Source organism: Diprion similis, chromosome 8 (genome assembly GCF_021155765.1).
Source record: "Diprion similis isolate iyDipSimi1 chromosome 8, iyDipSimi1.1, whole genome shotgun sequence".
Taxonomy (NCBI): domain Eukaryota; kingdom Metazoa; phylum Arthropoda; class Insecta; order Hymenoptera; family Diprionidae; genus Diprion; species Diprion similis.
In genome coordinates this window covers 3,284,453-3,298,713 of record NC_060112.1, presented here as the reverse complement: position 1 = coordinate 3,298,713, position 14,261 = coordinate 3,284,453, and the positions used below count along the sequence as shown (strand labels likewise).

The 14,261-nt window shown below is 42.4% G+C and overlaps 1 protein-coding gene and 1 pseudogene across 2 annotated transcripts in view; one reads left to right on the top strand and one right to left on the bottom strand.

Moving 5' to 3' along the window:
* LOC124408802 overlaps positions 1 to 4,024 on the top strand; it is a 223,947-nt gene extending 219,923 nt beyond the window's left edge. The window contains exons 5-6 of one of the 2 annotated variants that reach the window (XM_046886006.1): positions 134 to 2,687; positions 2,816 to 3,244. In XM_046886006.1, coding sequence (XP_046741962.1) covers positions 134 to 2,687; positions 2,816 to 3,108 — 2,847 coding nt within the window. In that variant the 3' untranslated portion in view covers positions 3,109 to 3,244. Of the gene's footprint in view, positions 1 to 133 lie in introns of both variants that reach the window. The other variant, XM_046886005.1, reaches the window with a different exon arrangement.
* A 9,083-nt stretch (positions 4,025 to 13,107) lies between these two features.
* Positions 13,108 to 13,578, bottom strand: LOC124409031 (annotated as a pseudogene).
* Between the last annotated feature and the right edge of the window lie 683 nt (positions 13,579 to 14,261).

Here is a 14,261-nt window from a genome sequence, read left to right as displayed (position 1 = left end):
CAAAAAATCCAAACGGTACTATTAATCGATGGGTTATTAATTCTTCGTTGAGATTTAAAATCAATAATTACTCTCCGTAAAATTGTTGCGCAATATTAACAAAATTAAAAAATTCTCTTTCGTACGCTTCCAGGACTCGCAGAACGGCCCGGTTCTGGACCGATGGAGTATATGCTCGGCTGAGGAGGAGCCGCTGGTCCTTCAGCAGTTCCTCAGATTCGCCGAGACGCGTCCCTTCGTCCAGCAACTGTTGTTGGCAGCGGGAACGCCGGGATCGGATGCTATGTCACCGAGTCGTCGACCGTCGCCTCCAACGATGCCCCTCGCCCATCTGCCACCGCCGCTCCACCTCCTCCACTGCGGACTTCCACCCCCGGGTTCGCGGTTGCCGCCCCCGCCGCCACCGCCTTCGGTTTCTCACCCGTCCATGTCGCCCAGCTCGGTACAGAAGCACCACTACAACCATTCGTCGATAAATGCCACGACGACGACGACGACGACGACGAGTGTCAGCTCGCCGCCACGGGGAATCGAAAATTCACAGTTCACCGTATCACCGTTGAACAGGCTGCAGAGTATGCAACCGTTCGACTTCCGGAAGCTCGGAGCCCTTGGTCTTCCCGGTTTCCCACCGCTCCCACCGCCGCCGCCGGCTGACGTGATCCTCGGATCCCGAAAGTCCATGCGACACTCCCAAAGATCTCATAGTCCTCCTCTCCACATTTCAAACTCCCAGCTAAGGCCTCCGGTGCCACCGATGCCGCCAGTGTCTTCGGCTGCCCTTACCTTCAGTCACTCCCTAGCCGCCGCGGTGTCGTCAGGTACACTCCCTCCGAATTTCCCAACCCATTTCCCGCCCCCACCGATGATGGGGAAACCAACCGGCGGCGGAATGCCTGGGTCTATCGACATGCACAGCAGCGGTGAGAAGAGCAGCGATTTTGGTTCCGAGGACGACGAGGACGACGACGAGAACTCGGGGAGTGCTTTGAACCTTAGCAGGAGGGGGGACAGCTCTGCGAAACACGAGAACCACCAGAACCACCATCATCACAATAACCATCACCATCATCACCACCATCATCATCATCCGATGTCGATGCAGCCTGCACCGCTTGGCAGGCCACCCGGTGTTCCAGGAAGGAAGCCACACTCTCCGGGGAAGCGGCAGCAGTGGGGAACCTCACCGAATCTGCCCCTTAACTTGGGAACGCAGTTCATAAATCCAGCGACGGGGAAGAAGAGGGTCCAGTGCAACGTTTGTTTGAAGACCTTTTGCGATAAGGGGGCGCTCAAGATTCATTTCAGCGCTGTTCACCTGCGGGAGATGCACAAGTGCACGGTCGAGGGCTGCAACATGATGTTCAGCTCGCGGCGGTCCAGGAACAGGCACAGCGCGAATCCTAATCCAAAGCTACATTCCCCTCATCTTAGAAGGAAAATCTCACCGCACGACGGACGCTCCTCGATGGCGCACGCTCTTGTCCTTCCACCCCAAGTTGGGCTCCCGGTACCGGCGACCGGTCTGAACCCTCTATCCTTCGGGTCTTTTCCTCTCCTCACTCCACCACCGGATCTACGTCATTCCACCGCCCTTGACTTCAAGCACCTCGATCTCTCGTCTAATCAGAACTGCAACCGCGCTGGGTATGAGGAACTCCATCAGAGGAGAACGTCGTCGAACACAACGGCCAGTATGTCGCCACCTGCTCCACCCACCACACACGAAGGCGACGAGGATGACGACGACGACGATGGTATCGTCGTGGTAGCGGAGGAGGAACACGGCCATCAACCGATTATCGTTTCGCAAAGAGACGAGGAAGAGGATCAGCCAGCCGATTTCAGTCTTGCTAAGCGACCCAGGCTCTCCGTTAGCGATCTTGACGATGACTTTGCGAGCAACGTCGACAGCAATGAGGACAACGATTCGATCAGCACTATCGACCAGCCGCCATCTTCTGTCCACCCGAACTCCGTGAACTCGAACACTCACAACCGGGGCGTTCGGAAAAGAAAGTCCCAGAATCCTACGAGGTGCGCGATGCCGGCGGAGACTCATTCCTCGTCCACCGAAGGTGAATCCTCGAACGACGCCATCTTCCAGGACCAACCCGAGGACATGTCGATGTCTCGACTCCAGGAAGTTGAGGAGAAGAAAACCACGTCTCCTCGACCTTCGTCGCGGAACAGATCGACTTCTGGTTCCCCGGAACGGATTGCGGTCGTGGAAAGTTCAGGAATCGTTACTACGGGATCGAAACAAGAGAGCAAAGGGGATACGCCGATCCTCGTTGCTGATGAACCGCTTCAGGAAGAACCGAGGGATCTTAGCTCGAGGGCGAGCAGCGGTCGTCGATCTCCTAGACAGTCTAGTACTCCGGAACCTGTAAAGACGGTGGCCTCGCCGTCGAGAAATGTCGACACGACGTCACCGTCCGAACGCCGAGATCGAAAAATTTCTGAAAATCGGAGAGACGAGAATGAGGACCACGACCATGATCAGGACCAGAACCAGAACCAGAACCAGAACCAGAACCAAGACCAGGGCCGGGACCAGGAGCAGGACCACCAGGTGGACGAGGAGGAGGAGGAGGAGGATCAAGCGGAGGATGATGATGATGACGAAGATGTGGAGGACGAGGAAGAGGACGATCAAGTCTCGGTTAAACACCGGCATCAAGAAGGTGAGCGCCCTGATGATACAACCCCCCGTGCCCGATCGAGTTCGGTCGACAGCAGCCACCTGACAACTGCCGACGACCTCTCGCTCGACTCCTCGAATGCTTTGCGTCAACTCGAGTCATTGTCGCAGGGTCGAATGCTGTTCGGAACGCTACAGCAGCAGCAGCAGCCGCAGCAGCCGCAGCAGCAGCAGGAGGGTTCGAGGTCTGGCAGAATCTCTACCAGCCCCACCAGCTGCAGCCCAACGATGGAGAATACGATGATGGAGCACTCGATGATCGGGGACCGGCTGGACATCCACAGCCTGGACAGATTCGAGCGGTTGGACCAGTTGGAGCTAATGGACCAAATGGACACCTACTCTCATGGCTCACGCTCATCCAGCGCCTCGCCCTCCACAACGGGCATGGACATGGACAATAGCCTTATAACTTACGCCCGTTACGAGAACGGGGGCTTCGTAAGTACACAGGAGGTTCCCCTGGACAGGGAAAATCCTCGTCGATGTACCGCCTGCGGCAAGGTGTTCCAAAATCATTTCGGGGTGAAAACGCACTACCAAAACGTTCACCTGAAGCTGATGCACCGGTGCAGCGTCGACGGTTGCAACGCGGCATTTCCATCGAAACGATCGCGGGACCGGCACTCGGCCAACCTTAACCTTCACCGGAAGCTGTTGTCGACGTCGTCGAGTCCTCCCCTCGCGAATATACCATCGGGCAGCCTCCCGCCGCACCTCGTCGACGATCCCCAGCTGAACCCGCTCCTCCACAACGAGTTCTTCGCGAGGCTTTACGCCGATGCTGGTATCGGGGCGATCGGCGGCTACCCGCTGCCCCCCGGCGGGGTTCCGGGTGTCGATCTAGCCGCCCGAATTCCGCCGCCCCACCCCCTCCTCCTGCCTCCTCACCTCGGTGCTTTCACGGGTCTCTCATCATTCGCCAGTCACCTAGCAGGATTGAACGGCATAACCCATCAGCACCTCAACCATCTCACAAGGTTGTCCCAAGAGCGTAACAACCCTCGCAACAACTCGTCTCATTCCGGGTCCCCGGTCTCATCCCCAAATCCTGACGACTTCCACGGGAACAAGGATCAGGAGGCAGCGAGATGCATGATACCGGGTTGCGACAGGGTTTTCAATTCCAAAGCCGTACGCGACGCGCACTCACGTGATCCTCAGGCCCATCGCGATCTACCACCCGTTGTATCGACCAACACGTCGTGACCGCTATCCTGGTATCACGCTCTACGACAACGTAATTACTCTTTGCTGTGATGCCAAAATCTATAATAATAATAACAACAATAATAATAATAATAATAATAATAATGAAAGAATTCTCACTGCTCACTCGTGTATGTATACAATATATATATCATATATATCTATATGTATCATGTGTATATACATATATATATATATATGTGTATCATGTATATATATATACGTTTATACATCTATATATCATATATACGTGCACATGTATAGGGATTAACGATTTTTTGTCAATCGTTGTTCGTTGTATACTTATAATTATACAAGTATACCTATACCCTAGGTATACGTTATATAGACGGTTTGTTATAGATGTAATATACCTAGTTTTTATGTATCCTATGGTATCATTATTTTTGTTCTTATTATTTTTATCATCATTATTATCATTATTATACGCAATCTTCATCAGTCGATCGATTTTTACACTCATCGTGCTTTTTTTTTCAAGTTTTTTTTTAACTATCATCATACGGCGGGTATCATGTACAATATTTATTGGTTAAAAGCTAAATCCGCGGAATGGTATGTATGTATAACAATCGTTGAACTATCAATGCTGTATAGACGAATTAAACTTAGAACGTTATTTAGTTAGCGCAGACTTATATTGTGTTTGTATACGAGAAAACCAGAGGCAGAGCGTGTATGTGTTTATGTGTATGTGTGTGAGAGAAAGATAGTGAGAGAGAGAGAGAGAGAAAGTGAATGAGGCAGTGTGTGTGGATCGAAAAACCTGTGCATGCTAATTTTATCATTGTTGTGGTAATGTGTATTATATAATGAAAAATAAAAGAATACCGATAATTAATATTTAATCACTAACCGATCAGTACTGTGTATATAATATACATACATACCAATAAATACATTATATTATATAGTCTGCAAAATGTCGATGTGTTAAGCGTAAACATATATATATATATATATATATAAAGTATTCTAGGTTATACTATACATCTATAATATACATACACCCACGATTTATAGTATCGTATAATATTGATAATATTGAAATATATCACACCTTGGTGCGGACTGTATTGCAAATTTTTTCATGAAATTTGAAAAAAAAAACACCAACAAACAAACGAATGAACAAAAAAAAAAAAAAATGAACTATCGAAACAAGGGCAGCTAAAATAATTGCAATCTTATAGTGCAGGGAATTAGCAGTAGCGTTAGTGTGGTAAACAGTAGTTAATAATAATAATAATAGTAATAGTAGTACAGTAGTGGTACTAAATTTTAAGCTGATGCACGCTAGCAATATATGTCTACATGTGTCTGTAATGTATATTGCTCAAAAACGCGGCAAAATTGATATCAAATTTTGACGGAGAAAGAAATGAAATTTAAAAATGATTAATTTAAAAAAACATAAACGACAAAAAAAAAAAAAAAAAAGAAAAGAAAAAATAAATACGAACGAACTTGAATCTCTCGCTAGATACATAAATGATGAAAATAGTTAGATTTTATTTATTGTTTCCTAATGTATACATATACATATACATATACACACAATGCAATTACGCTGATGTAGATACTAATACAACGATGATGATTGTCATTACTATTATTTTTATGATTATTCTTATTATTATTATATAATATACAAATAATACTCCCGTAAAAGCGGCCAGTAGCGGGCACTGCCGCCTGACTTCCTCCTCTTTATTATTGTAGAAGAATTTATAAATTTTACATACACTTATGTACATCTATAATATGTGCATATAGTAATAGCAGTTTTTAATGGATATAATTTGAATTTCTTTTCCCATTAAATTTTATTCACCATAAAGTGTATTTTTTACACTAAAAATATTTTTCAATATACCTGACAGTTTTAACGCAAAAATCTACGCACACCGTAAATTAAGTGAAAAAAATACACCAAATGATATTCAATCTGCTCCATTCGGGTTTTTTTTTTTTTTTTTTCTTACTCCCCATGGTTTACGTATATTTATTTGCAAATACTTATGCGTATGGTTATATCAGTGTTAAATATTATTTTGGCATTTACATGACGTTCGTTATAGATATATTATGTAATATACATATATATTGACGATATGTTGTTCGAATTGATCGACTGACCGGTGATAATTTTTTTTACTTCCGCGCGTGTTTTCTTCCCATTTTTTTTTACGTTATATTAATTTCTTCAATATTATGTTTCATTTGATTGTTCGCTATTATTCGAAACATACGATCGTGTAACTTTCAAAGAAGAAACTTGAAATATTTTAAGAACGGAAAGAAAACTAAGCACAAAATGAATGAATTGTTATATGAAAAGAACAAGAACACACAAAAAAAAAATAAAATAAATAAATAAACAAAGAAAAAATCGATTTAATCTACAATTGTAATTATGTATAAATTGAATGCTATGATGTATATTATAGATCAATTATAAAGAATACACTCTCATTATGAAAATAAATATATTAAAATTAAGTAATCAGGAATTAATTTCTACCTGACGGCACTTCACGTAGATATGAATTATACATGTAGCCTGTAATAACGCGTCTTAGAATAATTTTGCGTTTTACACATGGGTCATTCTTGTTCAAATCGAAAAGATTCTGAATTTCGACTCTCAGATATAGATCCGAAATTTTGTCGAGTTAATTTTTTCAAATTAATACTTTATCGCAAAGCGCTTTTTGCCACTTACCAATCTTGACTAATCGATTATTAAAAATTTTGATGAATTGCCAGTTAATTTACGATATTCTTTTTCTCAAAGATCTTTTTTCTCTAAATGTAAGGTCATACTGCCAAGATTCGAAATGTTTATTTTCACTTACAGTTTACGAAAAAACAAAAAATATTTCAACTGCTGAGCGTCGTAAGATTTTTGAATTTAAGCACAAAATCGGAAATTCCCAAAGTACGCAATTTTTTACTTTGATATTCTTATTAAAAAAAAAAAAAAAAAAAAAACGAATATACTATGGAATATAGTTTTGAGTTGGAAAAAGCAAATCGAGAAAAATTTCGTAGCAGTGTGATATAATTAAAAAGACTTAACTGGATATCTACACGTAGATATAAATCGAGTCATCAGTCGCAAATAAAAGAGCGAGAAAAGTTTTGTGATTTTACATCGTACACGCTGTATATATGCATCCATATATATACGTATGTATATATATATATATATATCTATATATATACGTATATAATGCGAGTGACGTAAAGATGAGAAATTCTCGAGACGAAGAGCCCCGCCCTGCGCGGCAGTTCGCTTTTTGAAAACCCGAAATCTTCCGAAATGAGAAATACCTGCCCATTTATCAGAAAAGATCTCCGGACCGTCACGCCCACCTTTCTGATGTAGGAATATAGAGCTGCAGAGCGCGTTATAGCTGCCCGTGCAATTTGATGATATATTTATATGTTTCTCGTTCCGTCCGTTTGCCACCTTTTATCCTCTTCTTGCACTTTTATTCATTCATTTATTTATTTATTTATTTATTTTCAAATAATGAACTAGGAATTAATAAATTAAGTAATACTCAGCAAGAAGGATGTCGCGATGCTGCTGCAGCCGAGCATCAAAGCGTTTGTTACTATGGTAATTAGTCGGAACGGAAGATTTCGAAAGAGGTCGTCCCGTCGATTTGGCGAGTTAATTACATCCGAGTTAGCCGTACGGGGACTTCGTTAAGGTCCTATCCTCGAGGCAGGATAATTACTGGCTTTTAATCGACTCGCGCAGGGCGATTAGATTATACCAACTCAACTTTACGCGCTACGCGTTTATCGGCCATGGAGATGATGTACATGATACAGTTTTGCACGTACGAGGATTCATACAAGCTTTTTCAGGTGTTTTTCACAACGCTAGGAGAAAAACAAATAAGTGCGTGCATCTAGCCATCAAAAATTTACATCAATTGAATGCCATAGTTTAATTACTGATCTAAGTAGAGTTTGTTCGGCGTAACTGGTTGATTAAGTTGAACTAATTTGTTTACGAGTGTAAAAGAAAACCCACAAGTTTTGAAACAAGTAGTGAATATATTCATCGTCAGCATCGGTATTGGAAAATATTCTCATGCATGACGTCAGAGCCTGGTTGTCGCCGCCATTTTATCACCACATAACCTAAGTCTTTAATTTTAATGCTGGCAAAGTGTAATTCTTGGGGTTTCAAATTACTCATGTTACATCAATTAATTCAACGTAATCAATAATATGTCTTCTCAATTGTCCATACGCGAAAAAACAGGGTCAACGGTTAGTTGTCAGTCTCGTTGCATTAGTTTGATTTTTTCACACCAGACGACGAATTGCAGTAGAGTGAATTTCCAATACTAGTACTATAAACGGCCACTAGGCGGTGGACTTTCTCGCTACGGAAGTAACTTCATCAGAGATAGTCATAAAACCGGATATTCGGCTAGTAAGTCACACATACGTATAAAATGAGACAAATTTTTTACCAAACGTATTACAAACGAAGAAAGCATGATATACCAAGTTTTCGAGTCATGGAAATTAATAATGATCACAAATAAACGAAAATTATTAACACATTTTCAATTCATGCTTCTTCATATCATACACTAATAAGTTTTTGGGTTTTATCCGTTAAATATCGGATAAATTCCACGAAATTCAGTATCAACAGAATTATAAATGATATCGTTCGATGAATAAGTTTCGTGTGCTTGAATAACTCTTACGTTCAGTCAAGGCAAATAATTTTTGTGAAATAAAACAAGCTCAATTTATTTTCATACAATAATTTCATATTTCTCAAACAAAAACATTGAGGTGCGTTGAATCAAATTTTTCGTCATTTCAACCACAAATTTTCTTTACGAAAAAATTCACATTATCGCAAGGAACTCACGCCGTGAGTATCTTGAATAAATTGGTAGTCAGCACGATCATTCAAAGGCTTGATTCAATTCTATATTAAGTTCTCACAAATATTTCCCTGCGTGTGGGTATATAAATATTTTGGTTTTCACTAATATCTCGACGTTGAAAAATTTTCAAATTCTTCAAAATACATTCATTACGTATTCGAAATTCCGCTATTATAACCCTTTCGTTTTACACCCCCCTTAAAATGAGCCACGTTTCTCGATACATATCCATATATAACCAAACGAGACCTACGATGTCGCAACAGACATCATAAGCTCGCTTAGGACGATAGATACGATACTACAGAGGTGGGACCGAGAAGGATGGAACGAGAGAGACCTGATCGGAGAAAAAGAGAGTAAGAGGAGTGGGTTCAAAGAGGGAAAGAGAGGGCTAGGCGGGAGGGCGTACCTCGTAAGCATAGACATACAACGGCCGCCCACTGCAGCCCCTTCCTCTACGGTCCGCCGGCGCGGTGACCACTCGGACAGACGCGTGAGCTGCAGTGAAATGAATGCCAGTCCGAGTGGTCGTTGCTCGCTGACTTGACTGGGATTAAGACCGGGCCGTTTAAAACACGTCAAATCAATAACATCCAGCGGCAGCATTGATTGCTTGAAAGATTTCACATTATTTGTAAGGATTTTTGAATGATGGAAATAAAAAAAAAAAAAATTATGATAATAATAATAAACAAAAACAAATAAGAAAACTTTCTTTTATTCTCCTGCCACACGGCGCAGCCGCAGCGTGAAAGATGATTGAAAAATAACAGGCGTCCGGCTGCAGGCAGGGGAAGAGGCAAGGGATGATGATCGTTTCGAAAAAAACGCGAAATCCAACGAATATTACGTGCAACCGAGCCGATGCACGACCGGGGACGGGGACGGAAGACGGCAGGCTTGCCGAGGATGGGTATACCGTTTAATGAAAAGGTAGAACCGTAACCTGTCTTTACCCCGAACCCGTCCTTCTGGGCCCCGCTACCGTGGCGGACCGCAGAAAAGTGGGCCCTAGCAAAATACGGTCTATACCCGGCTCTCCGAGCGCGATTGACTCGAGATTGTATAGATCCGATGCGAGACGATGAATGTAGGTATACATGTCTGTATAGCTGTATGTATACCCATACCCACCTATTAATGCATCACAGAGACACCGCATGGCACGCAGATTGCAAGCCAGACTATTGAGTGCATCGCTTCAGCGTATTGCATACAAAAATGCATATAAAAATCCCGTGTCACGATGTTCGTTCACGCTAATCTCCGAAACCGCTCGACTGATTTTGATGAAATTTTTTAAATGTGTATTGCTTGGTCCAGCTTGAGAGGTAGGATAGTTTTTATCCTGATATGTGACCTTCGATATCTTCTATTGCAAATTTAAGGAGTTTTTATAGGACAAAGGGTTGTAATTTGTTTATAAGTTCCATAAGTTTTTGATAGATTGCGGTTTGAGTCAATCTATTGTCATCTGTATTAATTCATCCAATTCTACTACTGCTGATGCTGCTTATATCGCACGGTTATTGAATAGTTTCTGGGCCCAGGAACAGTGAGATGTTTTCATAAATTCTATCTAAAATGATAAATAGAAAAAAGCTATGCTCGAAGTGAGTTGTTGAATTTAAAATATGGCAAATATGTTGTAAATACTGTATATTTTTCCAAATAGCTGAGGCATACATCGTATGTTCGCATGAAATAATCGACGTTTTGCTAAATGAAATTAATCTCTTCAAATTGAGCATAGAATAAAAAAAGAAGTCCAATGAATTCCAAGTCAATTTAGTCCGATTGAAGAGAATGATTCTTGAATATATATAGCCACGTAATTATAGGGAAAGTGTGAAATCCATTCAAACAGATGTATCCAACAAATGGAGAAAGTGTATCTATAGATTTTTTTACTCTAGACAGAAAATAGTAAATACTAGTTAAATCTGATGTATAATGTAGGACCTGCACGCGTTGGTATAATATTATATAGCGTGTGAGCGTAACCGTGAATATCAGCGCGCAGTCGCAGATAAAATCTGTTGGTAATTTAACGTCCTGCACATGGCGTCGTCCCCCTGCTCGACCCACCAAACTGAATTAACCCTCGAACCGAATTATCCGGGGTTCACGAAATATCCTGCGGTAGTCAGTCGCCCTTTTCGATCGAGACCAATCAACCGATCTGTCGTTTCATCCTCAAATAATACACAAAGGTATAAACTACAAGAGAACAGGGACGCGACTTCGTGAATATTGCTGAATTGGAATTAATCTTGAATAAAAAAAATAGCATTTGAATTAAACATTTAATTATTTTATTAAGGTTTTCGCGATATTTCCTGTGTATAGTCAATGCTAGATTTCTCTGGGAATGTCGTAGGCACACTGCACCACCCATGCAGGTCGCATTTGTCAAATGTTTTACATCCTTGTTTCAGATTCTACGATACTATTCGATTCAGATTCGGTTTTACCATAATCGAAAGTCAAATTCTGCAAGAAGCTATAATAAGTCTGTCCTTACATCATAGTAAGGATGTAGTCTCTTGGGTGTGTCTTTACATCGCGGACCAGATATCAAACGGTGTAACCTATGACTAATAAGTGTGATAGTTTGTTGAAAGCAATCTCTTCGTTTCATCGATATATGCGATTCGGCATTTGCGATGTTCGATAATTTGCCTTACAATTGAATAAATTGGAATTTGATTTTTCTCGTTACAGTAACGAGACCAAGACCAACAAGTTCCACTTTATACACGTATATCGCTGCATGATAATCGAGAAAGAAAAAGTGGTTGCAACCCATCCAAAGATAGAAGGCTGCAATCGTCATACGGAGACACCGCAAAGGACGACGTATGACATAAGTGAATATAATGGTATCCTATGTGGTAACCATCTGTTCGAACATATACTTCTTCGTCACAGGATGTGACAAGTTTGCTGCTCGACCATCCACCACAATTGTTGTGCCTCCGGCCGATTCGGACACGCGAACCTATAGGTACCGGTTTTTCAACACACCGCGTCTATTATTATGCACACGAGATGCGTGTGCGCATGTCCCTAAACTCAACAACGCTGATAGCAGACGACGCAAGATTGCAGTGAATTAGACTCTGTGTGAGTGTTATACGTCACAGGTAAATAGCTGTTGCCTCCAATTCAAACCCTGATGTTGTACTCCGGGATACGATGTGCTTAAGTTGCAGGCCTGCTTAGACGCAGGACATGTTTGATGGATTTTGATGCAGGCCTATAGCCTGTAATCTTGGAACAAAACATTCAATCTTCTAACCACTGGAAAACTTTTTTCAACGGTTGCACACAACACACTTATTATTTTTGATTCTTCGTATGCCTAAAGTACAATTGGAAAGTATTGAATGCAAATAATAAGAATAGTTCTGTTCCTTACCAGTGAATTGAAACACAAAAATACACATAAAAAATTTCAAAAACTCTTCATTGTATAACCTTAATATGTGCACTGTGCCTTGCAATGTGAATATTTCATTTTCTTTCGCTCGTTATCATGGTAGAAAATCACAAGACTGTCGAATATTCGCATTAGGTGTACAATGTGCAAAGATTCAGGGCAATTGCGAAACGATTTCTGATTCGTCTCGCATATTTCGGTCAAACTTCCCAAAGCGCATATGGGGCAGATTTTTAACACACCTTCGTGTGTTCAATTCTACGAAAATCGCGCCCGATAGTCACGTTGATAACCGACTGTTTTCGGCATCAGGTACAAATTGGGGGCCCTTAATCGCACCAATGCATCAAGGCGCGCACGGAAGTTTGACAGTAAAATTGGCCGGAACCTTTCCAAAGACCTCGTGTGATCCTATCGCGTCGTTAAATATACATCGTCGCATGACTTACCTTGACGAAATTAGACCTTGTGGCGTTCACGTGGTTCTTCTTGTCCATCTTCTTCCTTTTGGGCTACTTTCTTCAATAGAAGATAAGAGCTAATGTACTCTGCACTCACCAATGGAAACGAAAGGTCCCAAAAGCGTACACATGTATCAATTATTTTTGTCATAGTATTGCCGAGTTCAATTGTCGTATTATGATTCCTTTCCTTCCAGTATCGAAACACATCATATCATCATACATCATACATCATCACATCATCATCATATCGTCATATCATACATAGTATTAAAGTTCGAAATGAAACTTTGGGTGTTCGGATTTTCAGAAGGTGACGTCACCCAAATTTTTTTCTCTCCTGACGTCATCGATCTATAGTAATCGTCGGAGACGAAATTCAGCTGGCTAAATTCCTCAGTCCGGAAACAACCGCGCGATAGAGAGGACGTATGAGAATCGCGCTCCGCAGATTTCGAGTACCAGATTTTCGTACTCCTGGATCCTGCGCTCCAGGTCCACTACCTGGTGAAACTCGACTTCCGTGACTAGCGCTCCGTAGTTTCTGCGGTCCAGATCCACTACCTGGTAAAACTCGACTTCCAGGATAAGCGCTCCGTAGTTCTGGCTGTCCAGGTCCTTAACCTGGTGACTTTTGATCTTCAGGACTAATTTTCCGTAGTTCTGGCTGTCCAGGTCCTTAACCTGGTGAGTTTTGACCTTCAGGACTAATTTTCCGTAATTCTGGCTGTGCAGGTCCTCCACCTGGTGGATCTCGACCTCCAGGACTCGCGCTCCGTAGTTTTGGCTGTCCAGGTCCTTTAGGTTTTAGGAAACTTTAAGAAACCAATGGTAAATATTTTTATTTGCGCGGTGTCAAATAGGAAACACAACGAAGAACTTTAATTGTATCCCCTGGAGCAACAGATCACAGAAAGTGACATGATCACAATCCTGTTTTGACTTTCCTATGTGGCACAATTACACACGTTACATTCTTGTTGCCACAAATCCCGTCTGGGGTGGATCTAACAGTTTATAACATGCATTTCAGGCACATTACGTGAACGAAGAGCAGAGTTGAGAGCTGAAGACAAGATTAAGGAACGGATGGACGGAGGTTGAAGCAGAAGGGAGAGGCAGTTTAAACAAGTACCAAGAAATGAAACGATTGCAAAAAAAAAAGGGTACAGGAATGTCACTGGCCCCTGCCAATGGCTGGAATAATACCTCCGAAGGGCCCCCGTACGGAGGAACAGGCCTGTAAGTAATCGTTCGCCAATTACATAATTACTCGCGGTTACAGGCTCCAGGGGCCCCAACGGAGGGCCAGGACTCTCGGAGAAAAGTCGTTTCGCGATCTTTACTGCCGCGTAATCGTCCTTCGTCCTCCGCGGCTCTTTCCCCCTGCACTGTACCAGTTTACATCCTCCGTTGTCCCTAAAGACAACGACGTCGCATCCCCTATACGCCATTAGGTATACGAATATATGATGCAAATTTGAGTCTTC